We start from the raw sequence: 25,810 nt of genomic DNA on the forward strand, positions 1-25,810 counted from the left end.
CATCTTCCTCTTTCCATTCTAGACCTCTCCTCTCTGCTTCAGTTTTGCCGTGATGTTTGCAGACCACTTAGTTTAAAAGACGCATTGTGGCTATTCTGGGGTTGAGAGGACCTTGTTCGGAGAGGAATTCTGGGGAAAAGAAGGGGCAGCCATTAGCCAATCAGAGCAAAAAGCTCTGCTCCTTGGCGTTGGTCCGTATGTGTAGAACTCCCACCCCACTGATAGACACTTCCCTCCCACAGATTCACTCTGAACCTTCAATAATTTGGAAGTAGAGTGGACCCTCCGGACATGAACCATTAGGTCCAGTCGTGACCGACTCTGGGGTTGCAGCACTTATCTTGCTTTATTGGCCGAGGGAGCCGGCGTACAGCTTCCGGGTCATGTGGCCAGCATGACTAAGCCACTTCTGGCGAACCAGAGCAGCGCACGGAAACGTCATTTACCTTCCCACCGGAGCGGTACCTATTGATCTACTTGCACTTTGACGTGCTTTTGAACTGCTAGGTTGGCAGGAGCAGGGACCCAGCAACGGGAGCTCACCCCGTCACGGGGATTCGAACCGCCGACCTTCTGATCGGCAAGTCATAGGCTCTGTGGTTTAACCTACAGTGCCCCACCCGCGTCCCCCAGGGGTCCGTACGTACCCCAAAAAGTCCGCATCTAGAGGTGCCGCTTCTGCACACATGTGCAGCATGATAGAGCGCTTCTGCGCACATGCACGGTGCCCAAGCACTTCTGCACATGCGCCCTTGGCGAAACCCAGAAGAATACACTTCCAGGTTTGCCGCATTCACAACCCGAAAGTTATGTTACCTGAAGGTAACGTAACTTGAGGGTCCACTGTATAGTGGTAACTTGGTTCCCGAACGGCTTAGTTGTCGAGCAAATCCGTTCCCAGATGCAGCAAACCCGGAAATAAGTGTTCCGGTTTGCAAACATTTTTCAGAAGCCAAACATCTGGCATTGCTTCCCCGGCTTCTGATTGAGTGCAGGAAGCTCCTGCAGCCAATCAGAAGCCGCACCTTGGTTTTCGAATGGTTTCGGGAGTCGAACGGACTCCCGGAACAGATTTAGTTTGAGAACCAAGGCACCACTGTACACCTGGTTGGTTGGTTGTCGAACGACAGAACAGCGTTGTATCATTTTTTCCTGTTTTCCTTAGAATCCTTTTATTTATTGCAACAAGAACATCTCCTTCAATAGCATTGACCTAACCTGGGGAGAAAACAGTAAATACCTGATGAAGAGAGCACAGCAGAGGTTATATTTTCTGAGAATCCTCCGGAAAAACAATCTCTCAAAGGACCTGTTGATGGCATTTTACCATTGTACTGTTGAGAGTGTATTAACTTACGGTCTATGTGTGTGGTTTGGGAGCTGCAAGGTCAGGGGGGGAAACAATGCTGTTCAGGGTTGTAAAGACTGCGGAGAGAATAACTGGGTGCAATCTTCCCACCTTGGATCAAATCTATGCTTCCAGGTGCCATAAGAAAGCTGCAGAGATAGCGCAGGATAGTGCGCACCCCGGAAATGATCTCTTTCCGCTTCTGCCTTCTGGAAGAAGGTACAGGGTTATCAAGACTAGGACTAGCCGCCTGAGAAACAGTTTCTATCCAAATGCGATTTTGGTTTTAAACGCAGTGTAAGGTAGTCTCTATGGGCATATATTGCATTTAATTATGGGGTATCAGAGTTTCTAGGGGGTTAGCTGGGATAGCAGGCTTGTTGGTTTTTGAATGTCTGATGTAGATTTTTTCAATTTTGTTGTTCTGTATGGGACAATGACAATAAAGAGTATTGTATTGTATTATATTGTATCGTATCGTATCGTATGCTCAGACTCATCCGTACTGTTTTTGGCACTGATTGGGAGATGCCCAGAGTGGCTGGGGAAGCTCGGCCAGATGGGCGGGGTATAAATGATAAATTATTATTATTATTATTATTATTATTATTATTATTATTATTATTATTATTATTATCTACATTAGCTTAGAAACAAAAGCCCAGCTATTATTCTCCACTTTCAGTTTTAATGGTTTTACATTATCACCCGTTTCAAGGCATATCTTCTTAGCACCCAGATTGATTTCACACAAGTGTTATGCTAAGCTATGGAATGGTGTTTCAATCGCTCATTTAAGGCGTTCTTTTTTGTTTGTTTATAGAATCATAGAGGTCTACAGGAATCTCAACTAGATCGTACATGGCTGGTGGCAAACCTCTGCTTAAATGCATCCAAGGATAATAATAATAATAATAATAATAATAATAATAATAATAATAATAATAATAATTTATTTATACCCCACCCTTCCCGGTTCAGAAAACCGGGCTCAAGGCGGCTAACAACAAAATTAAAACACTTAATTGATGCAACAAAAAACAGCATAAAATACAGTATAAAACATGAATAACAATAAATTCAGAATTCAAAAATCAATTTAGGGGGGAAATCCATCCAATAAACATTAGATGATCACCAGGGCTAGCTGGCTAAATCAGTCCTATTTGGGCCAGCAAGGAGACCAGGGGAGAATTAGCTGTGGGATTCCAGAGTGGGTAATCTTCATAAAAAGGGGAGGGGGAGGGAAGGAAGGGGAATAAAAGATCAGGCTAAGTTCAAATTGAAAGCCAGGTGGAATAGCTCTGTCTTACAGGCCCTGAGGAAGGAAGTTAAATTCTGCAGGGCCCTGGTCTCTTGGGACAGAGCATTCCACCAGGTCGGAGCCATCACTGAGAAGGCCCTGGCCCTGGTGGATATACCGTATTTTTCGCTCTATAAGATGCACCAGACCACAAGACGCACCTATTTTTGGAGGAGGAAAACAAGAAAAAAATAATTCTGAATCTCAGAAGCCAGAACAGCAAGAGGGATCGCTGCGCAGTGAAAGCAGCAATCCCTCTTGCTGTTCTGGCTTCTGGGATTGCTGCGCAGCCTGCATTCGCTCCATAAGACACACACACATTTCCCCTTACTTTTTAGGAGGGGAAAAGTGAGTCTTATTGAGCAAAAAATACAGTACGTGAACAGGGGGAGAGGGTTAATCCTTCCTTCCCCCAGCTGCACCCCCCAAAAAAACAAAAAGATTTAGAAAAGCCTACCTATTGGCTGGAACAGAAGACTTTTATCAAGCCTAACTGCTGAGCTGGTTAGGGGTAGAGCAGAAGAGACTGCGGGCCATATCGGATCTGCAGGCTGCCAGTTCCCCACCCCTGAGGCGAATTATTTGGGGAGGCCTTTGCCCTGAAAAGTAGCGTATGGATATTTTACATAACTTAATAAATTCATTTGCTGCCTTACCTGCCTGAACAGGTGGGGGAGATTTCCCCCATGTAATACTACTACTAATAATAATAATAATGGATGGGGAGTGGGTGGCGCTTTGGTCTACACCACTGAGCCTCTTGGGCTTGCTGATCAGAAGGTCAGTGGTTCAAATCCCCGCGACAGAGTGAGTTCCCGTTGCTCTGTCCCTGCTCCTGCCAACCTAGCACTTCGAAAGCATGCCAGTGCAAGTAGATAAATAGGTACCGCTGTGGCGGGAAGGTAAACGGCGTTTACATGTGCACTGGTTTCTGTTAAGGTGTCCCATTGCACCAGAAGTGGTTTAGTCCTGCTGGCCACATGAGCTGTCTGCGGACAAACACCGGCTCCCTTGGCCTGAAAGCGAGATGAGTGCTGCAACCCCATAGTCACCTTTGACTGGACTTAACCATCCAGGGGTCCTTTACCTTTTACTACTACAAATAATAATAATAATAATAATGTCATTGATTGTTGTTGAAAACCAATGCCAAGCCTTTGGCTTGGAATCAACTTGATCTCCTCCCCCTCTTCCTTTTTCCTTTCTCCTTCTGTGATGGAACTCCTTTTTGGGGACTTCCCTGGCTTTTTTCTGGCCCACGTAGGACCAGTTTGGATAGTTGGCCTTGGTGAAGACTTGACGTTTTCATCCCCCAAAAACTTTTTGATTTGAGTTTCTACTGAAATGAGGTTGCATTTTAATGTTGTATTTTAGTCTTGTTTTTAAGTTGCATTTTAATCAATTGTTTTTATACCTGGTGTTAGCCGCCCTGAGCCCGGTCTTGGCTGGGGATGGCGGGGTATAAATAAAATTTATTATGATGGTGATTAATCTGATTTTGTTTCTGGTTTTTCCTGTCAGGAAATGTTTACCGAGAATGCATGGGGAACGGGACCTGGGCCTCCAAGGCAAACTACTCCCAGTGTGAGCCGATTCTGGTTGAAGAGGTCTGTATCTCTCTGGGCTTTCTGCATTCTTGTTGCATGAAGTTTGTCAGTTTTTGGAAAACCCTGGCAAGCTCCCTGTCCTCTCCAACCCAAAGACTTGGGTTGCGTGGCGAGTTCCCGCCTCCCCCTCAGAAATAAAGACACGAGACACAAGAATTCGAGATAATGGGTCAAATTAGGCCACAACTTTATTGATTACAGGAATTGAGCGGTATTGGCTTAGGCATTGGTCCTATCAACTAACCGGCTTCAACCCGCTTGCTTGAAGACCGGTAAGGGTTAACCACCAGTAGGGGGAGTCCCGCTGATGCACGTCAACTAGGAGCTCCCCCGGGGTCACTGCTCGGGGGCATGCCATGGGCCCACACCTCCATAGGCTTAGGACAATGCCACACCCCCTGGGAATCCTTTACCGGACTACCCTTTGTTTTGGGGGAAGGTGATGGCGCTTCCTTCCCCCCCCCCCTTCATCTGCAATGCCTAACCGCCCATACCGGTAGTCGTGACGGTTTGCTACAAGGTAGGCGAAAACCAAGTGGCTGGTGCCAATCTGCCAACTGGAAAAAATTCCTGCCAGGCCCCTTGATGGAGACCAACCAAAGTCCATAGCAACGTCAGAGAGCCTAGCCTAAAGGGTGGAAGGGGAGGGGAAAACTTGAACAGCTGAGACGCGGGAAAGAGGGAGATCCTTGGCCGCACCAGCCATAAATAGAGCCGACCACGCCCCCCGGGCCAGCCGATTGGCTGGCCGGGTGGTGATGTGTCCGAGGATTCCCCTGAAAGCCAGCCCCCGCGTGTGAGGGGAGGGGCGTGAAGCCTGCAACCCCACCTCCTCCCTAGCTCGGAAGTGGCTTTCCTCCTTCTCAATGCCTCAGGGGCAATTTCACACCTTAGGAACGTTGGTGGTCTCCACTGTGAAGCCAACTGAAGTCATCGCTATGCTTCTCTTACTTGCAAGTACAATGACCAGTCCTGCTCACAGTATGGAATACACTGGCATCTCTCCCTCATTGTGGCCATAGCTCAGTGGTAGAGCATCTGTTCTGCACCCAGGAAGTCCCAAGTTCAATCCCCAGGTAGGGGTGTGAAGGTGTCCTTTATATTTGCCCCAATGGACCAGCCCCCACTGGTGACGGTGATGATGGCTTCCTCAACCTGGGGCCCTCCAGATGTTCTGGTCTAGCGGGCAGTAGCAAGAGCTCAATGCACAATCTCAGCCAGCTTCCTTCGGGGGTTACCCTGATATTCTAACACAAATTTTCTCCCTACCCCTTATCACAAATGTTAATATTGCACAGCTTGAAGCAATATGATGAATAAAAACTGGCTCCTCCTGGAATAAAAATTGTCCAGACCCATTAACAAAAACTACTGCTACTACTACTACTATTATTATTATTATTATTATTATTATTATCATCATCATCATCATCATCACCATCAACATTATTATTATTATTAATTCAAAAGCTTTACTCACAAAACTTGTTCCAAAAACAGGCACAAAGCAATCAATGATACATCCAGATAGTTGTATAAATAATACACTTGTCAAAGCATCAGTTCAGCTTCTTAAAAACATAACATAGCTATGATCAGGGCTAAAAGCAAATCTCTGTCTCTTTCCTAGCCTGCATACCAGCCTAAGACTATGTTCTCCTGAAGAGAGACCATTATCACATCCTTTGTTCTCTGTGGCTTTCAGAGAAACACAGCTCCCTTCAAGATGGAGATTTGTGACTGAATAACCACTCACATGATCTAAAGTTAAACACCACATAAGAGAGCAGGGCAGAGGTAAACCCTAAGCTGATTAGCACCCCTTTAGATGCTCAGAGAGCTCTCTGATTTAGCTCAATGGAAATTTCCAATGTCAAACCCTTAGCAAGACGCATACAGAGCATATACAGAGTTGTTTCCATTTCAGTGTACAATTAAACAGTTATACTTAACACCCCTCGCACGACTTTCTGCCGCTTTTTGCATCGGAAAAACAAACATGGGGGAGCTATGCCCAAACAGCTTCCTGTCACAGGGCTAGTCACATCTGATCAGTTTATGTTCAATACTTTCTGTCATGGGAGCACTGAAGACTCTCTCTCTTCTGCAGTCAGGAGCAGAAACATTCCCAGAAGTCCAGCTTGGTGTTTGAAAGGCATTAAGATATTTGTCTGGTAGTTCCTCATTGGTTTGCCAAAGTGCTTTATAAATATCAGAGCAGAGGAATATTCCCAAATGCCTGCTCAGATCTCAAATGAGAAAGAGAAGCAGGGAGGGAGGCTGGGTTTATGACCAAATACTTCCCCGTCATTCCAGTTTTGATTAAAGCTCCGATTTAGCCTGCTTCCAATGACCTTTTTCCTGCCGTTTGTTATTATTCGTTTTTTAATCTCTATGGATGGAATATATTATTTTCTAGGCTGACCAGATGCAACCAGCCCATTTCCAAATGATAAAAGAACGGGGGTAGGGTTCCCCCACTTTCCTCTCCAAACTGGGCTGAATACACAGGAGCCGACTCCTAGGGGCCAAGGTTCCTTCAGTTCCCCCCAATAAAATATTTGAGGGCCTCCTCCCAAATTAATGCGCATTGCTATTCAAATGCTGTGTGCATGCCTCATCTTGTGGTGGGGCATGGCTCACATGGCCTCCCAAAAAATATTTTATTCAAGTTGACACCCCTGGATGAATATTAACCGTTGGCTAACACCCCAGAGGACAGGATCACACTTCAAAACGACCTTGACAGATTAGAGAACTGGGCCAAAACAAACAAGATGAACTTTAACAGGGAGAAATGTAAAGTATTGCACTTGGGCAAAAAAAATGAGAGGCACAAATACAAGATGGGTGACACCTGGCTTGAGAGCAGTACATGTGAAAAGGATCTAGGAGTCTTGGTTGACCACAAACTTGACATGAGCCAACAGTGTGACGCGGCAGCTAAAAAAGCCAATGCAATTCTGGGCTGCATCAATAGGAGTATAGCATCTAGATCAAGGGAAGTAATAGTGCCACTGTATTCTGCTCTGGTCAGACCTCACCTGGAGTACTGTGTCCAGTTCTGGGCACCACAGTTCAAGAAGGACACTGACAAACTGGAACGTGTCCAGAGGAGGGCAACCAAAACGGTCAAAGGCCTGGAAACGATGCCTTATGAGGAACGGCTAAGGGAGCTGGGCATGTTTAGCCTGGAGAAGAGGAGGTTAAGGGGTGATATGATAGCCATGTTCAAATATATAAAAGGATGTCACATAGAGGAGGGAGAAAGGTTGTTTTCTGCTGCTCCAGAGAAGCGGACACGGAGCAATGGATCCAAACTACAAGAAAGAAGATTCCACCTAAACATTAGGAAGAACTTCCTGACAGTAAGAGCTGTTCGACAGTGGAATTTGCTGCCAAGGAGTGTGGTGGAGTCTCCTTCTTTGGAGGTCTTTAAGCAGAGGCTTGACAACCATATGTCAGGAGTGCTCTGATGGTGTTTCCTGCTTGGCAGGGGGTTGGACTCGATGGCCCTTGTGGTCTATTCCAACTCTATGATTCTATGATTCTAAACCATTATGGCTTCCCTCTGTTGGGATACTGCCAGGGAGACGGAGGCATCAGGCAGGCCCCCAGTCGTCTCCGGACGATCACCGGTCTCCCGTGGAACAGCATCAGTCAATTAGCGACACGAGCCTCAGAGACATTCCAAGACCTGTGCATACCCTTTCAGCAAAGTCTCCACAATGGAAGATGCAGACAGGAGAGCATATTCACAGCTTTATTCAACATAGTTCAGAACAAAGGAAAAACACGACTGCTTGCCTCCGTGTCCAGGAAAACTGCCAGAAACAAAAGCTATATACAAAACAGAAGTTCCCAGCGAGAAGCTAGAAGTAAACAGGCATGTGATACACAGCAGCCTGTTCCCTTTTTAAGGTGGAACGGAACTATCCTAACACCCTCCCCCCCCAAAGGATCCTGGGAACTGTAGTTTGCTAAGGAAGGGTGTGGAGAGTTTGTTTGGAGATTCCCATTCCCCTCACAGAACTACAGCTTCCCAAGCTCCCTGTGAAGAGGGATTGACAACTCTCAGCAACCCTCGGCAAACTACAGCTCCCAGGACACTTTGGGAGTACCAGTGGTCAAGGATGATGGAAGCTGGAGTCCAGAAACAGCTGGAGACCCGAGTTTAAGAAACACTGGTATAAGGCGATGCAATCTTTCAGTTGGCCAAGCTGCGTATGGTGATTTGCTTACCTAAAAGTGTAGGTGGGTTTCCACTTTCTCAACTGATTCACCATATCTTAATGCGAAGGTGAAGGACCTCTGATCTTTGAGACCTTCAGCAGTAAACAGCAACTCGTATCATCTCAGGCCATTGGTCATGCTGGCTGGGACTTCTTCTTCTTTTGGCGATCACTCATAGCCGAGTAAGATTGTCTTCCATAAACATGGTTTTAACAGTGAGTCCGTAAGTGACTGTGGAGGCCAGTTCTGGATCCACACGTCCTTCCACAGTGGAGATATAGGTTACCAGGAGGGAGTTGATCATGGTGAGAGTTTGCCAAACGTACCTTCCTCTTAGCACGTTTCTCCCTTTCATCCTGAGTTTGTGTGTCTTCAAAGCCCATGATACCTTTGGTAAAGGCTGTTCTCCAACTGGAGCGCTCACAGGCCAGTGTTTCCCAGTTGTCAGTGTTTATACTACTTTTTTTTAGATTTGCCTTGAGACAGTCTTTAAACCTTTTTTGTTGACCACCAGCACTACGCTTTCCATTTTTAAGTTCGGAATAGAGTAGTTGCTTTGGAAGACGATCATCAGGCATCCGCACAACATGACCAGTCCAACGAAGTTGATGTTGAAGAACCATTGCTTTGACACTGGTGATCTTTGCTTCTTCCAGTACACTGTATTAGTTTGCCTGTCTTCCCAAGCGAGTCCAGCAATCTTTTAAGGGCCACCCTTCCCTGATTCAGGTCCATAGATTCAGGCTGCTTTGCTCATGAGACCTCTCTTTCTGTTTTCTCACCCCCAGACGAAGCCTGCTCTCTATTACCAGGTTGCCATGATCATAAACTACCTAGGACACTGCATTTCTGTAGGGGCGCTCATCATCGCCTTCCTGCTCTTCCTGTGCTTGAGGTGAGTAATCAGCCCTGGCTGGGCAGCTTGCAGACATGTTAGCAAACTCCCTTAAAGGTAAAGGTAAAGGCACCCCTGACCATTAGGTCCAGTCATGGCCGACTCTGGGGTTGCAGCGCTCATCTCGCTTTATTGGCCGAGGGAGCCAGCATACAGCTTCCGGGTCATGTGGCCAGCATGACTAAGCCGCTTCTGGCAAACCAGAGCAGCACACGGAAACACTGTTTAATTTCCCGCCAGAGTGGTACCTATTTATCTACTTGCACTTTGATGTGCTTTTGAACTGCTAGGTTGGCAGGAGCAGGGACTGAGCAACGGGAGCTCACCCCGTCGCGGGGATTCGAACCGCCGACCTTCGGATCGGCAAGTCCTAGGTTCTGTGGTTTAACCCACAACGCTACCCGCATCCCTTAGAAACTCCCTTAGCAAACTTTTTTCAACTGCAGTCTCTGCAGCTACTATGGGGAAGACAGAAAGAAAAGCGGCTATATATTTTGCAACTCTACAACCCCACTGCACAAGCCTAGAGATTAGTATTAAGTAGAAAAAATCCTTCAGAAAGTACCGCCTTTAGCTAACAGAAGACCATGCAAAACCCACCTCAAGTAAGATCATTACAGCTTGCCATTCCCAGTCGTTGCCTTCCCCTCAGTTGCCTTGAAGGACTTCCAGGTCTGGTGAACGACAGGAGTTGAGGTTGGGGGTGTGGGATGTTATTCTGTTCCTGAACCTATTGAATTCTTGCTTTCTGCAACAATGCACAACCATTCTCCAAAAATTTGCACTTTTCTGAATTTTGCAATGCAGTACCTCTTCAGCCAGGGCTTTGGCTTGTTGACTTCTTCTAGCCCTTTTAAATGTGTTTGCGAGAGGGGGAGGTCTATTGATTTGTGGGTTTTGTTCTTGTTTTCATTGCACATTTTGTGTTTTTATATTGTATTTTATGTTGTGAACCAGCCTGAGATCTGCAGATAAAGGCTGGTATTCAAATGTAATAATAAAATAATAATAATAATAATAATAATAATAATAATAATAATAATAATAATAAATACTCCAGTCAGGTAATGTGCACAAAATACATTTAAGGGGGCAGAATGTGCATTAATAGGAATTAATAAAATCCCTTTGCAAGTGCATTTTATTAGGGAAAATCCCTTTGCAAAATGGGAACATCAGGCAATCTCGCTAACCGAAATGTGCATGTTCAGAGAAATTTGCACCAAAATGCTGGTGCATTTTCATGAGGAACCTAAAAAATATATATATCGCAAACTCATGTGGAAATGTGAAGCAATGAACTAAAGGCTACAAAAATGAGAAACCAAGAGAACTCAGTTTCACTCAACTCTGTCCTCTGGCTTCCTGCGAGAAGAACTGGAATGGGGGAAGGGGATGAGTGCTGAACAACTTCATTCCTCTTTCTCTCCTGAGTCGCTTTGTCTGCTGATCTGCGGGGCAACAATAGCAGCTGCTATACCAACTGCTGATGAAGTGGAAAGAGACGAGTAAATGCCATTGCAAAAAAATACAAGCAGGCTGAAAAGTGGGAGGGCGGCTCCTGCAGAGAAGCTGTTTCTCAGTGATCCTTCATGCGGCGTAATATGCCTGGGGTGGGATATGAACCGCCGGGGTGCTGCTGTCCTTGCAGAAAACACAACTCTTTTACACACACAGGGGCAGCAGCCAGGTTAGGACCTTGTTCTGCCCAGGTGGCCGACGGATGCCATTTCATTCATCATCCTGCCAAATCAAAGCAGGAACAACCAGCCCATTCAGCAGCAAAGGTTTCAGGCTAAGCAGGGCATGCAATGGTTGTGTGTTTCTTTCTGGAAGAAAGATAAAATCATCTGACAGATGTGGGGAACCTCAGGCTCATAGAATCATAGAATCATAGAGTTGGAATAGACCACAAGGGCCATTGAGTCCAACCCCCTGCCAAGCAGGAAACACCATCAGAGCACTCCTGACATATGGTTGTCAAGCCTCTGCTTAAAGACCTCCAAAGAAGGAGACTCCACCACACTCCTTGGCAGCAAATTCCACTGTCGAACAGCTCTTACTGTCAGGAAGTTCTTCCTAATGTTTAGGTGGAATCTTCTTTCTTGTAGTTTGGATCCATTGCTCCGTGTCCGCTTCTCTGGAGCAGCAGAAAACAACCTTTCTCCCTCCTCTATATGACATCCTTTTATATATTTGAACATGGCTATCATATCACCCCTTAACCTCCTCTTCTCCAGGCTAAACATGCCCAGCTCCCTTAGCCGTTCCTCATAAGGCATCGTTTCCAGGCCTTTGACCATTTTGGTTGCCCTCCTCTGGACACGTTCCAGTTTGTCAGTGTCCTTCCTGAACTGTGGTGCCCAGAACTGGACACAGCAGCCCAATGCAAACCCCACCCCCTCTGTCTGCCCCCTCCCAAAGCTCTCCCTAGGCCACACCCCCTGCTCAGGCCACACCCCTTCTTCTGAGGCCACACCCTTCACCAGCGCTGTTCCACAGCTACCTTGGATGTGCTTTGGCTTGGGCAGATTGTGTCCTTCAACTGTGGCAAACTCTTTTGTTTGGAAGGATGGAGATAGTTGGGCTTTTGCCCCTGACTTCTCACTACAGTCATACCTCATGTTACGTTTGCTTCAGGTTGAGCGTTTTCAGGTTGTGTCCCGTGGTGACCCGGAAGTACCAGAAAGGGTTACTTCCAGGTTTCGCCACTCACGCATGCGCAGACACGCAAAATGACGTCGCGCGCATGCACAGAGGTGGCAAATCGTGACACGCACATGCGCAGACGAGGGTTGCATTCTGCTCATGTTGCGAACGGGCCTCTGGAACAGATCCCGTTCACAACCAGAGGTACCACTGTAGCTGCTTAATGTCCACCGGGCTGCCAACATTCACAGGTGGCAGGTGGCCTCCCCAAAGGATTCCCCCTAAGGACTGAAAAAGTTTCCCCACCATGTCAATAAGAGGCTACTTTGCAAGATGGCACATCAACATTCCAGCATGAAGGCTGCCAGGGTATGGCGCACACCGATTACACATTGAGAGGCGCTTCTGAGGGGCTTGGGGACACTATTGTTTTAAGGAAAGCAAGGCTCCACACTGTTTGGTATACCTTTTGGGAGTGGATGGAGCTGTGGTCTAAACCACCAAGCCTCTTGGGCTTGCTGATCAGAAGGTCAGCAGTTCAAATCCACACAACGGGGTGGGCTTCCGTTCCTCTATCCCAGCTCCTGCCAACCTAGCAGTTTGAAAGGACACCAGTGCGAGTAGATAAATAGGTACCAATGCAGCGGGAAGGTAAACGGTATTTCCATGCACTCTGGCACTTGTCCTGGCATCCTGTTATGCCAGAAGCGGTTTAGTCCTGCTGGCCACATGACCCGGAAAGCTGTTTGCAGACAAACACCGGCTCCCTCAGCCTGAAAGCGAGATGAGTGTCACACCTCATAGTCACCTTTGACTGGACTTAACTGTCCATGGGTCCTTTACCTTTACCTTTTTTTACCTTTATACATTCTGAAAGACATGGCACGAGAGGAGGAGGGATGGAGGAGGGAGGAAGAAAAAAGCAAACCAAGGTGTCGTTTCATAGTTGCACAGTTCTTGAAAGTGGCCTTTCTGGCACAGAGGGGCAAAGAAAACTCCCTCCCACTGCTTCTTTTCCTGGACAATAGATGGAGTTGTTCTCCTCCTTGCCATGATACTGTTCCTTTGAGGCAGGAATAGTGGTAGCCCTTGGCCTTCTATATTGTAATGTCTTCTGCACCTCCAAATAACCATGTTCAGATGACAAGAAGTTCAGTGCAGCAGTGGATTAGCATAGTGGACAATTGAGCCCCATTGATGTTGCCCCACTCTTTCCCTACCCCCTCTGGTCATGGATTCCTTTTTCTCTCTTTTTTGCCATACACCACAAATGTATTTATGGCCACTGCAAGGATCAAGGAGAGAGGTGGTCGGTTTCACTCATCCAAGCAGCCTGTCCACATCCTCAGAGGTAACAGCTTGGAACTGATCCCACACAACTTGACCAGACAGGACTCTAGCACTCTCCCGCCCCGGCTCTGCTCCCACAGTGGAGTCTACCTCTTTCCGAATCTGAGCGACTTTATCTGCAAAAAAAACTTTGCAAAATCATTGCAGGAGACCTTGGGGCTCTTACCGGGCCCCAGTGGCGCAGGTGGTTCTATTAAATTGTGAACCACCTGAAAGAGTCTCCTGCTGCTGTTTTCCACAGATGCAATAGAGGCGGTGAAGAAGGTCCTCTTCGCCGTCGCTATCGCCACTTGGCAGGCTCGACGTTGAGCTCTAATCTGTGTCCGGCCAGATTCACAATGAGTTTTCCGCCACCGGCGCTCTAACCATCTCAGCGATTGTTTCATTGCCCTCAGTTCCAGGGAAAACCACGGGGCTGTCCGGGCTCCATGCAATCGGAGAGGGCACTTCGGAGCCAGACAGTCAATAGCCCTGGTTAACTCCGCATTCCAGCGGGCCACCAGGGAATCAGCTGAAAGGCCATCAACATGGGATAAAGCATCCCCTACCACTCTCTGGAAGGGACGCGGGTGGCGCTGTGGGTTAAACCACAGAGCCTAGGACTTGCCGATCGGAAGATCTGCGGTTCGAATCCCCGTGACGGGGTGAGTGCCCGTTGCTCGGTCCCTGCTCCTGCCAACCTAGCAGTTCAAAAGCACGTCAAAGTGCAAGTAGATCAATAGGTACCACTCCGGCGGGAAGGTAAACGGCGTTTCCGTGCGCTGTTCTGGCTCACCAGAGGCGGCTTAGTCATGCTGGCCACATGACCCGGAAGCTGTACGCCGGCTCCCTTGGCCAATAAAGCGAGATGAGCGCCTCAACCCCAGAGTTGGTTACGACTGGACCTAATGGTCAGGGGTCCCTTTACCTTTACCTTACCACTCTCTGGAAACCATTTGGATCCATAAGGGGGTGGACCATGAAGTGACTGCTAATACAACTGATTTACACTGGTGGCGTAATGACAGCAAGTGAGATGTGCAACGAAATCTGTAGCAGGAGTGTTGCCACTCAGGATTTCTCCCTCCTTCAAGAATGCTGTGAGGAGCTTAAGGCATTCTGCTCCTATTTTTTTGTTTTCCGGCAGACTCGAAATTCTGTGGCTGCGGAATATCCCCAGTCCTCATTGGGCTCTTTGGGGTTTTGCCACCATCCTCGCTTTAGGTTTGTTTCTCTGTTTGCCCCTTTTGGCTCTGTTTCCATTGGCACACACCACCTGTGTTTTGCAATTAGAAGGAGCAATGATAAAATCGCTGTTGGGTATGGATGGATGTCAGAAAGCTAATGCTTTGCACAGCCATTTTGAGCTTGTTCTAGGGGAGCCAGAGGTTTCTCAAAACAATATCAGTCATTGTAGGCAAAGATCCCTGAATGATTGGGGCAAGTTGCAACCGGTCAAAGTAGGGTGACAGTGTTGTCTAGTATAAGGCAGATTTATATGTTCATAGGAAGCCAAACTTCCCCACCCTTGCTGGAGGAATTTCTGCTTGTTGGATGGAGAATTCAGACTTACAACAGCTGTTGCAGGCTGCGTGTGAAGATCTGCTCTGTGTAGCTTAATGTTTTTTAAAAATAAAATCCCTGTATATTACATGTTGCACAGCAAGAGCAAACTTGTGCATAGAGGGAAGAAAGTTCTCTGGAAGGTTAAAAGTACACGGGACAAGTTTTGCACAGGAGGGTCAAAGGTTCAGCCTGGGAACCTGGAGATTAAGATTAAGAAATTGTCCCATTTTCTGTGGATTATTTTTTTTTATGGGCACTGTTTAGAAATGCAATTAAATGGAGTTCTATAGAAATGACAGGAAGGAAGGAAGGAAGGAAGGAAGGAAGGAAGGAAGGAAGGAAGGAGAAAGAAATTACGATGTTTTAACTCTACAATCGTTTCTTTAGAATCTGTTTATCTTGCTGCTTTACTAAATATAAAAGCACATTTTGTGGAGGGTTGGGGTTGGGGGGGAAAGATGTTTTGAAGTCCCACTGTATACCTTGCAGCTAAGCACCACAATTCTCTAGCCAGTATTGGGATTGGTTTGGGCCTAAAGTGCAAGGAGATAAATAGGTACCGCTCCAGCGGGAAGGTAAATGGCATTTCCGTGTGCTGCTCTGGTTCACCAGAAGCGGCTTAGTCATGCTGGCCACATGACCCGGAAGCTGTACGCCGGCTCCCTCGGCCAATAAAGCGAGATGAGCGCCGCAACCCCAGAGTCGTTCACGACTGGACCTAATGGTCAGGGGTTCCTTTATATTTACCTTTACCAGGGTGGATTCATATCTCGAAGCTCAGAAAAAATCCTTGAGACTCCGTTCTGTCTCTCTCAAATTCAGTGTTCCATACAGAGCTCCTAATATTGATTCTGGCTCTGCGGAATCCGCACAACCTTTCGCCAGCCTTGTGTGTGCAAAAGACTTTTCTGCCTTTTGGGGTCTCTCTTTAACAAACTCCATTTGAGCTTTGCACCGTATAAGGAAATCTACAATCTAATCTGTTTCAGTATCATGTAAAGCAGAGCAAACTGTAGAATAAGGAATCCACCAGTTTCTTGAAAGGTTATCAGGAGTTCCTTGCTGCGAAGATTAGCAAAGGTGGACATATTACACAGGGGACTCAGCTGCATTAGTCAAGAAACAGAGTTTTGAAGGTGTTATAAGCATGCAACACCAGATGGCGCCAGAGAGCAAAACAAAATTCTAAGCGATTTTCCATAGCAGTTTTTTCCTCCTTTTGTTATAACAATTTAATTTCTGGCTTATTTATGTGGGGGGGGGGGTTCTACCCAGGATCAGAGCATGCCTGGCAGTGTGCAGTCACAAGGGAATCTTGGGTGATATTTTAGGGAGCAGGCTAGCAGGTGGGGCTCATTACTTACATCATAGGAGCCTACACAACACAAAACACTGTTGCTGTAGGTAGGTTTTATTTCATTTCTTTTTTATCTTATATTTTGGAAATGTACATCCAGTTTTCCCCCTTAAATTTTTTTGGGGGGCCCCAAGAGAGTGGGGCCCTAAGCTATAGCTTGTTTAGCTTATACGTAAATCTGGCACTGCCCCCATGTGTGGGGCGCTCTGGTGTACAGCACCCCCCACGCGCCCAGCCTCATCCTTATACCCCATCGCAATTGTGCGTTTCAATGATCTGTGTCATTGCCAGAACAGAGTCATTTGGGCAGGCTGCCATAGAAATCCGGGAGCAATGGATTTCGGACTTGGGCGGAGATATCAGTGGGCTTGATCTGCCCCTTTGAGCACGTTCCATTCTGGTTGATTTCAAAGGGAGGAGGGAGAGATGTATCTTTTTAACTCGCTTCCCAGTGGAAAATCAGCAGGATGTAGAAGTGCTAGGCTTCTCCCGATTTGCACTCCCTGCTTTTTAATGAGAGATGCTTGAGGAATGCAACTCAAATGGGTTTTGATAATGGATTTGTGAATTCCAGGGCACTTGAGCTCCGTCTCATGTGGAATTGCTTCTTGCTTCAAGGACCCACTTCCGTCCCAGTTGCTTATTTAAGCATCAAGATTTATTTTTTTTAAGGCTGGGAAGTATGCACACCAAAAATACGTAAATGAGACCAAAAAAATGCACACTTGCTCAGTTTACACTCAGGTTCTTCCATGTTGTTTAGTCGTTTAGTTGTGTCCGACTCTTCGTGACCCCATGGACCAGAGCACGCCAGACATTCCTGTCTTCCACTGCCTCCCGCAGTTTGGTCAAACTCATGCTGGTAGCTTCAAGAACACTATCCAACCATCTCGTCCTGTGTCCTCCCCTTCTCCTTGTGCCCTCCATCTTTCCCAACACCAGGGAGTCTTCTCTTCTCATGAGGTGGCCAAAGTATTGGAGCCTCAGCTTCAGGATCTGTCCTTCCAGTGAGCACTCAGGGCTGATTTCCTTCAGAATGGATAGGTTTGATCTTCTGGCAGTCCATGGGACTCTCAAGAGTCTCCTCCAGCACCATAATTCAAAAGCATCCATTCTTCGGCGATCAGCCTTCTTTATGGTCCAGCTCTCACTTCCATACATCACTACTGGGAAAACTATAGCTTTAACTATAGGGACCTTTGTTGGCAAGGTGATGTCTCTGCTTTTTAAGATGCTGTCTAGGTTTGTCATTGCTTTTCTCCCAAGAAGCAGGTGTCTTTTAATTTCGTGACTGCTGTCACCATCTGCAGTGATCATGGAGCGCAAGAAAGTAAAATCTCTCACTGCCTCCATTTCTTCCCCTTCTATCTGCCAGGAAGTGATGGGACCAGTGACCATGATCTTAGGTTTTTTTTTGATGTTGAGCTTCAGACCATATTTTGCGCTCTCCTCTTTCACCCTCATTAAAAGGTTCTTTAATTCCTCCTCACTTTCTGCCATCAAGGTTGTGTCATCTGCATATTTGAGGTTGTTGTTTCTTCCGGCAATCTTAATTCCGGCTTGGGATTCATCCAGCCCAGCCTTTCGCATGGGTACAAATGCCAAAAAAACAAAAACAAAAAAGTTGCAGAATTACTCTTACAAACACAAGGTAAATCTTCTGAGGTATAACAGTGAAGTACCGGTATTTCTCCAGTTTTATATCACAAGAAAAGAAACAGAGAAGGAATTAGAAGCTATTGGAAGGAAACACCTATGTAGTGGCGATATTTAACTAATTAACGATTTAATCTCTTTGAGCCGCACACCTTCCATAAAAGAAAATCTTTTTAAATGCGCTCTGGGAGGACCAGAGCAGAACATATTAAAAACAATCTAACAAAGAAAATGAACCAATAAAACCAACAGCAGCAGAACAAAGCACAACAACTTTGATTTTGAGCCAGCCTAAATAATTCAGTCGAAGTTTTTAAAAGGTCTGGGGAAATGAAAAAGGGAAAAAAGTTTCGGCTGCTGCCCAAATCTGATGATAGGGGAAAGAAGGATGGGGAAGAAGGGAGGAAGAAAACAAGAAAAGAGAAAAACCTTTACAGCTCTGTTCCTAGGGAGAGGCTGAAAATGTTGGCCATTGAAACCCAGGGCACTTCCAAATGAAGCTTTTAATATTTGACATTTTATTGTGTTTTATCTGTGTTGGAAGCCACCCATTTGCTTGTTTTCCGGACCTCCTCACACCTCCCTTTTTTGTATTCCAATTCAATTCATTGGTTCAGCAAATCCTTTCATATATTATAACATTCGATTTTTACCTATTAATTATCCATTTTTCCATATTCATTTATAACATTACAGCATAAAACCACTTTAGTTCAATCCAACATCATTCTTTACTAACTTCTCATAGCCATTATATTCTTACGTAATTCTTTACATATTTTTACTAGAGCCAAGTAATTTCATTCCAACATTTTTTTTAACATTCATCGATTTTATAAAACAATCCTAATAGTAGAAACAATCCCATCTTCATCCAGCGTCCCTTCCTCCTGGTCCCGGGTTTTGTCAGTCCTTATTGTCCCATCGATCTAGCGCATTAACCTGGTAACCTTGTATCCGAGGCCCTTAAGTCTCTTCCATGTCCCTTCCGCAACTTCTCATCATATTTATAACCGTATTTTCCCTTGTCTCCTGCTCGTTTCACTCGTGGGAACTCCAACTTAACAATGTTTTTAACCCTTTTTAATATTTGACATTTTATTGTGTTTTATCTGTGCTGGAAGCCACCCAGAGTGAGTAGAGTATAAATAAAATATAATAGCAACAGCAATATTTATTATTATTATTATTATTATTATTATTATTTTGAGCATACATCCTGATTGGTTTGCAGGGCGATTACACAATGTGGGCTATTTGGTGAGCATGCATTCTGATCTGTGACGTTGCATCAAAGGAAACACACCATTTCCCCCTGCATTTCCTGGTCACTTTCCTTCCTGCAAAACGTCCAATCTTCTTTTTATAAAAGTATTTATAGCTTGCCAGTTCGTGCAACACAGCACAGCAGTGTGCTACAATATATACATGATGACTGGCTAATAAATACATAACAATCTAAACAGCTGCAAAGGTCTGTCAGCTTTAACAAGTCTTCAAAAGACGCCTGAAAGTCGGAAGCAAAGGTGTCTGTTACAACTCTGCTGGAAAACTGTTCCACATCATAGGACTGGCAATGTGAGTGAGTGAGTGAGTGAGTGAGTGAGTGAGTGAGTGAATCTTTATTTGCGTCAACCATCGGCCATAGCAATAAAACAACAATACGATATACAGAGAATAAAAATAAAAAGTCAATTATATAAAATACATTTTGGGGTTTTGAATCAATAGTCAAATAGCGGATCTTATTCTAATTGCCCCAGCTAAAAACCTTGCAACCTTTGCTGTCACCTGCTCATCTTGCCCTGCCAAGAGAAAGGGCACTGTGGCAGTGGCTGGGCGACCCGGAATAGACAATAAAAGAGGGGTGATAATCTCATTCCTCAAGTCTTTATGAAAAGTGCAAGCCAGAGGGGCATGCGCCACCGATTCAGTACTGCCATCTCCACAGGGATATACAGTCATACCTTGGGTTACAGATGCTTCAGTTGCGTTTTTTCAGGTTACGGACCGCCGAAACCCAAAAGTACCAGAATGGGTTACTTCTGGGTTTCGGCAGCCGCACATGCGCAGAAGCGCTAAATCGCACTTTGCACATGCGCAGATGCGCTGAATCGCAACCCACGCGTGCACAGATGCAACGTTGCGAGTTGTGAACATGCATCCCGCATGGATCACGTTTGCAACCTGAGCATCCACTGTAAGCTTTTCTCATGTGGAATCTGTTGGAATCGTCCCTCGAGTACAGCCAAGGGCAATACATTCAATCTTGCAAGAGTAAAAGCGCGTCCATATTTTAGAATTGTTTGAACTAGAGGGGAGGCTAGTCCAGTCTTCATAACACATGGGGCAATGAGCCTCTTGGGCTTGCTGATCGGAAGGTCGGCGGTTCGAATCCCCGTGACAGAGTGAGCTCCCATTGCTCTGTCCCAGCTCCTGCCAACCTAGCAGTTTGAAAGCACACCAGTGCAAGCAGATAAATAGGTACCATTGCGGCAGAAATGTAAACAGTGCTTCCATGTGCTCTGGCACTCGTCATGGTCCTCCGTGCACCAGTAGTGGTTTAGTCCTGCTGGCCACATGACCTGGAAAGCTGTCTGTGGACAAACGCCAGCTTCCTCGGCCCTGATACGGAAGGAACAGGGGGGGGGGTACCCATCCTTCCCTACCGCTCCCTGAAGGGGTCCGAGGCGATGGCCCCTGCAGTGCCCAGCCGGCCTCGAACCCTCAGCCCCCGCACCATTGCATAGGCACCACACTGTACCCCTGCCTTGTAAATAAAAGGCTCTCTTTCCTGTCTTCACGCGGGCGGAATAAGCCCCATCTTTCCTATGCCTTTCTCTCGCCCTATTCCTAACGTGAGTCTGGAAAGCATTGAAACCTTTAGAAATTGATATAAAATCAACCACAACTCCGATTTTCTCCATCCTGGTGACATTCAACTCAGTTGCCTCTGGACTCCATGTTGCTACCCCTACCTCCATAATCTTCAAGACGACAAGTCACGTACACAGGAACTTCTTAATCCTGTCAGATCGTCCTGCCTAACCCTTCCTCCGGGCAATACCAGGTGGCAGACGATGCATATCACTGTCCCATTGTCCTGCCACCACCGGTACTCAAGAAATGTTTATTTATGTATATCCCTCACTCTGCACATTCCCCCCTCCCTTGTCTTAAATGTTAATCAGTGTAACCCCACCTCTCTGTAAACATATTCATGACGTGTGTAATATATTCATGATGTAATCCATGAAACCCAACCTTCCCAAAATGTATTCATGACGTTTCGTGCACTGTATTCTGGGACTTGGAGGGAACTTTTAAAAGTCTATGTCGCCCCATTCTCGGGGTTCAATCTCGCCTTGAACCTGTTGCGCAATAAACTTGGATCTTCTACAGTTTGCTCCTGCGTCCGGCTGAGCTCATTTTCTTCCGCAGGGACCCACGGACTTAGTCCGATGAGCTGGGTGGCAGAGCAGCCTCGCACCCAGATTTTTCCGTAACAGTTGGCGCCGCAACGTGGGGCTTGCGGTTCTCCCGAGCTGCTGACTGGGGGCCCCGAAATCTTCAGCCGGCTCCGGGCCATTTTGCCTGGGAAGACCCTTTTGGACCCCCAGCCATCTCCCGGGCGGTAATCGAAAGCCCTAGGAGTTCAGCCGGGGAGCAAAAGAGGGATCCAGCCGGCTTATTCATCGATCCCGGGATCATCATAGAAGACGCGTGAGTATAAGGAAAAGGAAAAATCCAGTGCACTGGTGGGAAGGGGGTGGAAGTCTCCTGGCAACTGAATTCTCTGCCCTCCTCTCTATCGCTCCTTCTCGCCTGTCTCTTGGTCCAAGTGGTGAGAGAGACCGTGGACCGCTGCTCAACCCGAAAGGGGGGTTCTGAGCTCTATCTCTTTTCCTTAAATCTCCAGCCAGCCGCACCAATTGGGAGCCCGAAAGTAAGACGGAGAGACCCGACTTGAAAGATAGCCGACTCTCCGCAACGGGCATCCCAGTTGAAAGCAAGGGGTTGGAGCTCTTTTTCCGATCTTCCCGAGCGTCCTTCCTAGGGGGCAGGAAGTGGTCTTGCTTTCTATCCCAATCCCAGCCGCACTGGTCGGAGCCACGTAACACGTGTATCGTGCGTGAGCCCGCTTCCAAAAGCAAGGGGGATTTTCAGTTCGAAGTTCTATCCAGGGATCACCCGATCTGGCACCGCACGGCGCGGGCGTCCAGTAGGGCCCCTTTTCCTGAGATTGTGACGATAGATAAGGAGGTTGCCAGGAGGGATAGCCCATGAGGAATTGGGCGGGATCAGCAGAGTGGAAAGGGACCCCAGGTTATTGATTAAGGAAATCGGAAGGAAATATGAAATACCGGATAGCTAGAGCTCTTTAAAAACTCTCTCAGAAAGTTGCCAAGCGACTGATGACCCCTCTTTTCCTATAAATCCTCATGTTAAGTATACCAATCTCCTAGACCTACCAATCCTCACCGACCCCTTCTCTTTCCCTCTTTCTGTCTAGACACGCGTGAAACATAAAGGGGTACCCCGTCAACCAAGCGTTGTGAGCCCTACCAGTTTGATTAACTGGTGGTGTGTTTGAAGAGGCAAGGAGGCTCATAAAACCATGTGGGACCTTCCTACTAATTTCACTTAATGAAGCCAAAGGTAGTGGCCCAACTCCTTGCAATAACCAACTAAAGGATGAGAATATATATGTTTACATGTTGTCTGTTATGTGTGCTGTCTGTTAATACATATATGAGAATATGTATGTTTACATGTTGTCTGTTATGTGTGTTGTCTGTTCCTTCTGTCTCTGGCAGACTGCCTTTCTTAAGTGTGCATAGTTTAAACTGCAAGCTTGCTTCAAAAGTTAAATCTAAGGAAGCCATGCTGGATCTTAGCAGTCCAAAATAAGACAAGATGAGAATGAAGTGTGCAAATGTTTACCCCACCTCTTGCTTTGCTCCAACTTTTGAGATCGTGAGTCTACCGTCTTATTTTGGAAGGTGCTGATAACCAAATGTTTCTGCTGCAAAAGCCTAGTTGAGCCAACTGCTCTCTCAAGCTAAAATGCAGTGTATGTACTTCATTAAGCATATGCCTATGAAGGTATGGTGTTCCTTCTAAGAAAATTATGTGAGTCCAGTTTTAACTTTGATTTGGTTGGACAGAAGAGTTATTGTAAAGCTCCTGATATCAGTCTCTATAAGACGTCCTGGCCTCTTTTCTTAGAAAATGCCCCCCTTGTTTCATTCTGTCTCTTTCAGGTTTTTTCCCTTCTCCTTCTTATTCTGTGCCAGGTAAATTTACTCCCGAGTAAGCTTCCTTTAAAGGAAACTGCAAAGGTGGGGGGGCATAGATTAGGCTTACTATTCCTCTGCAAGTTCAGGAAAATTGTTCACTCTTGTATTCCTTTAAATCAAATCTATGGCTGTTTAAACTATGCTTTATAAGAGATCCTCTCCCTATCTTAGGAAAAATGTTCACTTCAGTCTTTAAAGATAATTTATCTAGGAACTTTCACTCTTTAGTCTAAGGAAGTAAACTCTCACTCAAACTAGTTGGGTACTTTTATTTTCCTCTTCCTTAGTACATAATAGGCGCATGGTTTGTGATAGGCGCATGGCTTGTGATCTCTTCCCCAGTTGTGTCTGTGTACATAAGTATGTGTGTGTTTCTGGTAGTACAAATCTTGCTATGAACCCTGTATTTTAGGGTTGGACTAGATGACCCCAGGTCCCTTTCAACTTTCCCAATTTGTGGCTGATGAGTTGAAATTCAGCCCAGATTTGCTCTTTGTTTTTTTAAAAGGTGTGAGGTGAAGCCATGATGTTTGAAGCAGAACTGGTGATATCAGGCATTTAAGTGATTACAGTGTTTATCGTTTTGTCTATTATTTACAAAAATCAGACTTAAAAGTCCACTCAAAGTTTAAGCACATACAAATGAATAATCAAGTAGAATTAGCCTTGACCAATCCTGTAAATAAAGGGCAGGAGAAAAATTTGTCTGCGAATGGTAAGGCTGAACTGACTGAGAATGTTTAAAATCCTATGCATTCTGACTGGCCATTTTTACTCATAAATAAGAGAGCGGTTGATTGTTCCGCGAATGACCAGATAAAATGACCAATAATGATAGCCCTTTCCTGTACATAAAGGAAGCAGTCCCTTTGCTTGGGCTGAAATTGCTAGCTTTGGTGAATACTTGAATTGCTGAGTTTCTCTTTTTTGCTTTAAAATCTAACCCTATTTTTTAAATCTACTCCATACCCTTCCCTTCCCTTATTCAAATGGTAATTTAGCCAAAGGATGCAACATTTCAATAGTATAACAGGTTTGCTGAGACATGAACTCTGCACATGCACAGAGGCTAGATCAGTTTGAAGAGAGAGAGAGAGAGGAGGAGGGAAAGAAGGGGGGGAAGAGGAGGTTTGGAGAGCAAGTACTGCAAGAAAAAAAAACCTATCCAAATTTCCTTATGTAAAAAACCATTGAGGGAAATCACCCTCCCGGAGCTAGGTAAGACAAAAGAGTAGGTACTGAACCCTCAAAAGTCAAGAGGTTGCCAAGTTTCAAATCTTAACATGCCAAATTCTTTTCACAGGTAAATATCAAAGCACTCCCACTGTGAGTTCCTCTCTTGAGCAGTTTCCCAATCTAACATGCAAAATTCTTTCCACAGTTTTCCCACTGAGCTTGTCTTTTATCTCGTCTGGTTTTGTGAATACTATATACCTATGCATTATAGGAACAGCATTCCTGACAGATTTTCACAGGAAATAAAAATTTCCCTTTCAAACAGGATAGTGAAGAGAATTCGGACCCACATAAGCAAAATGTTTAACAATTTGCCAATTGTGTTCAGATTAACAAAGGTTTTGTCCCTTCGTTTCTTCCACAGCCAAACTAAGTGAAGGAAATTAAATGTAAATGATCATAATATTCAAATAGATAAAATGCTTAACTATGAGTTTGTATTTACAGCATCCCAAGAAGAAAATTTCAGAATATTCTCTCCTTTCTTGACTATTATCTTCCTCCTTAAAAAAAGAAAAGAAGGAAAAAACAACAACTAATTATGTCTTCAGATCCTACAGGCCTATTTCCAAAGGATGCTTTGCGGGAGACCAAAATACTAAGACCATCTCCTCACCAGCTAAGCAACCTGCCAATGCATCACAGTGGCCACAACAATTTCTTCCCATAAAAGACTTGAGAAACTGACTAATTAGATTTTGAAGGAAATGCCCTTGCGCCAAGTTTGGAAATACATGTAAAAGCAGCAAGAATTGCCTCAAGATCACATTATTGCCTCAAGATATAGTGTAGAATTAATAATTTGTACGTTTTGGGTATTATGTGTTATTATGTAGGAATGCTGAAGTGTGTCTGATAATGTGTTATCTCCACAAAGAAAATTTCTGTGTGTAATTGTTTCTGTATAATGTAGGATACATAACTATGAACAGCAGAAGGATATGGCTTACACCCAAGTTTTCATGGAGGATTCCCATATATTACAATGCTTTCCAATAGAGCACACTATATTTAGATTAAGTCAACTGATGATCATATTTCCTTGTCCCACCTGGCACTCTGCAGAGTCCAACCTTCCCTACCTATTTATTTATGTATTTAATGTTTTCCTATACATGAAGTTCCCAGATTTTACTATTTCTTTCTTTCTGTTCCAGAAAACTATTTCAAATCTTTTCTATGATTTCCCTGCATCTCTTGCAGATTCAGTACTGTCTTCAAGTAGCAATTGTTCTGCATTTATTTACTTATTAATCTTGGTTTTCATCTATAGCTGCGAAATTAATCTACCCCAACCAAGTATTATTATCGGAACCATATTTTATCAGATA

At 45.4% G+C, this 25,810-nt stretch overlaps 1 protein-coding gene across 5 annotated transcripts in view; it reads left to right on the top strand.

Annotated features, from left to right (window-relative positions):
• CRHR2 (corticotropin releasing hormone receptor 2) overlaps window positions 1-25,810 on the top strand; it is a 212,100-nt gene that overhangs the window by 129,175 nt on the left and 57,115 nt on the right. For 3 of the 5 annotated variants that reach the window (XM_077936696.1, XM_077936695.1, XM_028750878.2), the window contains 2 exons: window positions 4,173-4,258; window positions 9,280-9,386. In XM_077936696.1, the coding sequence (XP_077792822.1) occupies window positions 4,193-4,258; window positions 9,280-9,386 (173 nt within the window). In that variant the 5' untranslated portion in view covers window positions 4,173-4,192. The remainder of the gene's footprint in view (window positions 1-4,172; window positions 4,259-9,279; window positions 9,387-25,810) is intronic. The other 2 variants (XM_028750879.2, XM_077936697.1) reach the window with 1 other exon arrangement.

The sequence above is a fragment of the Podarcis muralis genome, chromosome 12 (assembly GCF_964188315.1).
Source record: "Podarcis muralis chromosome 12, rPodMur119.hap1.1, whole genome shotgun sequence".
Lineage (NCBI taxonomy): Eukaryota > Metazoa > Chordata > Lepidosauria > Squamata > Lacertidae > Podarcis > Podarcis muralis.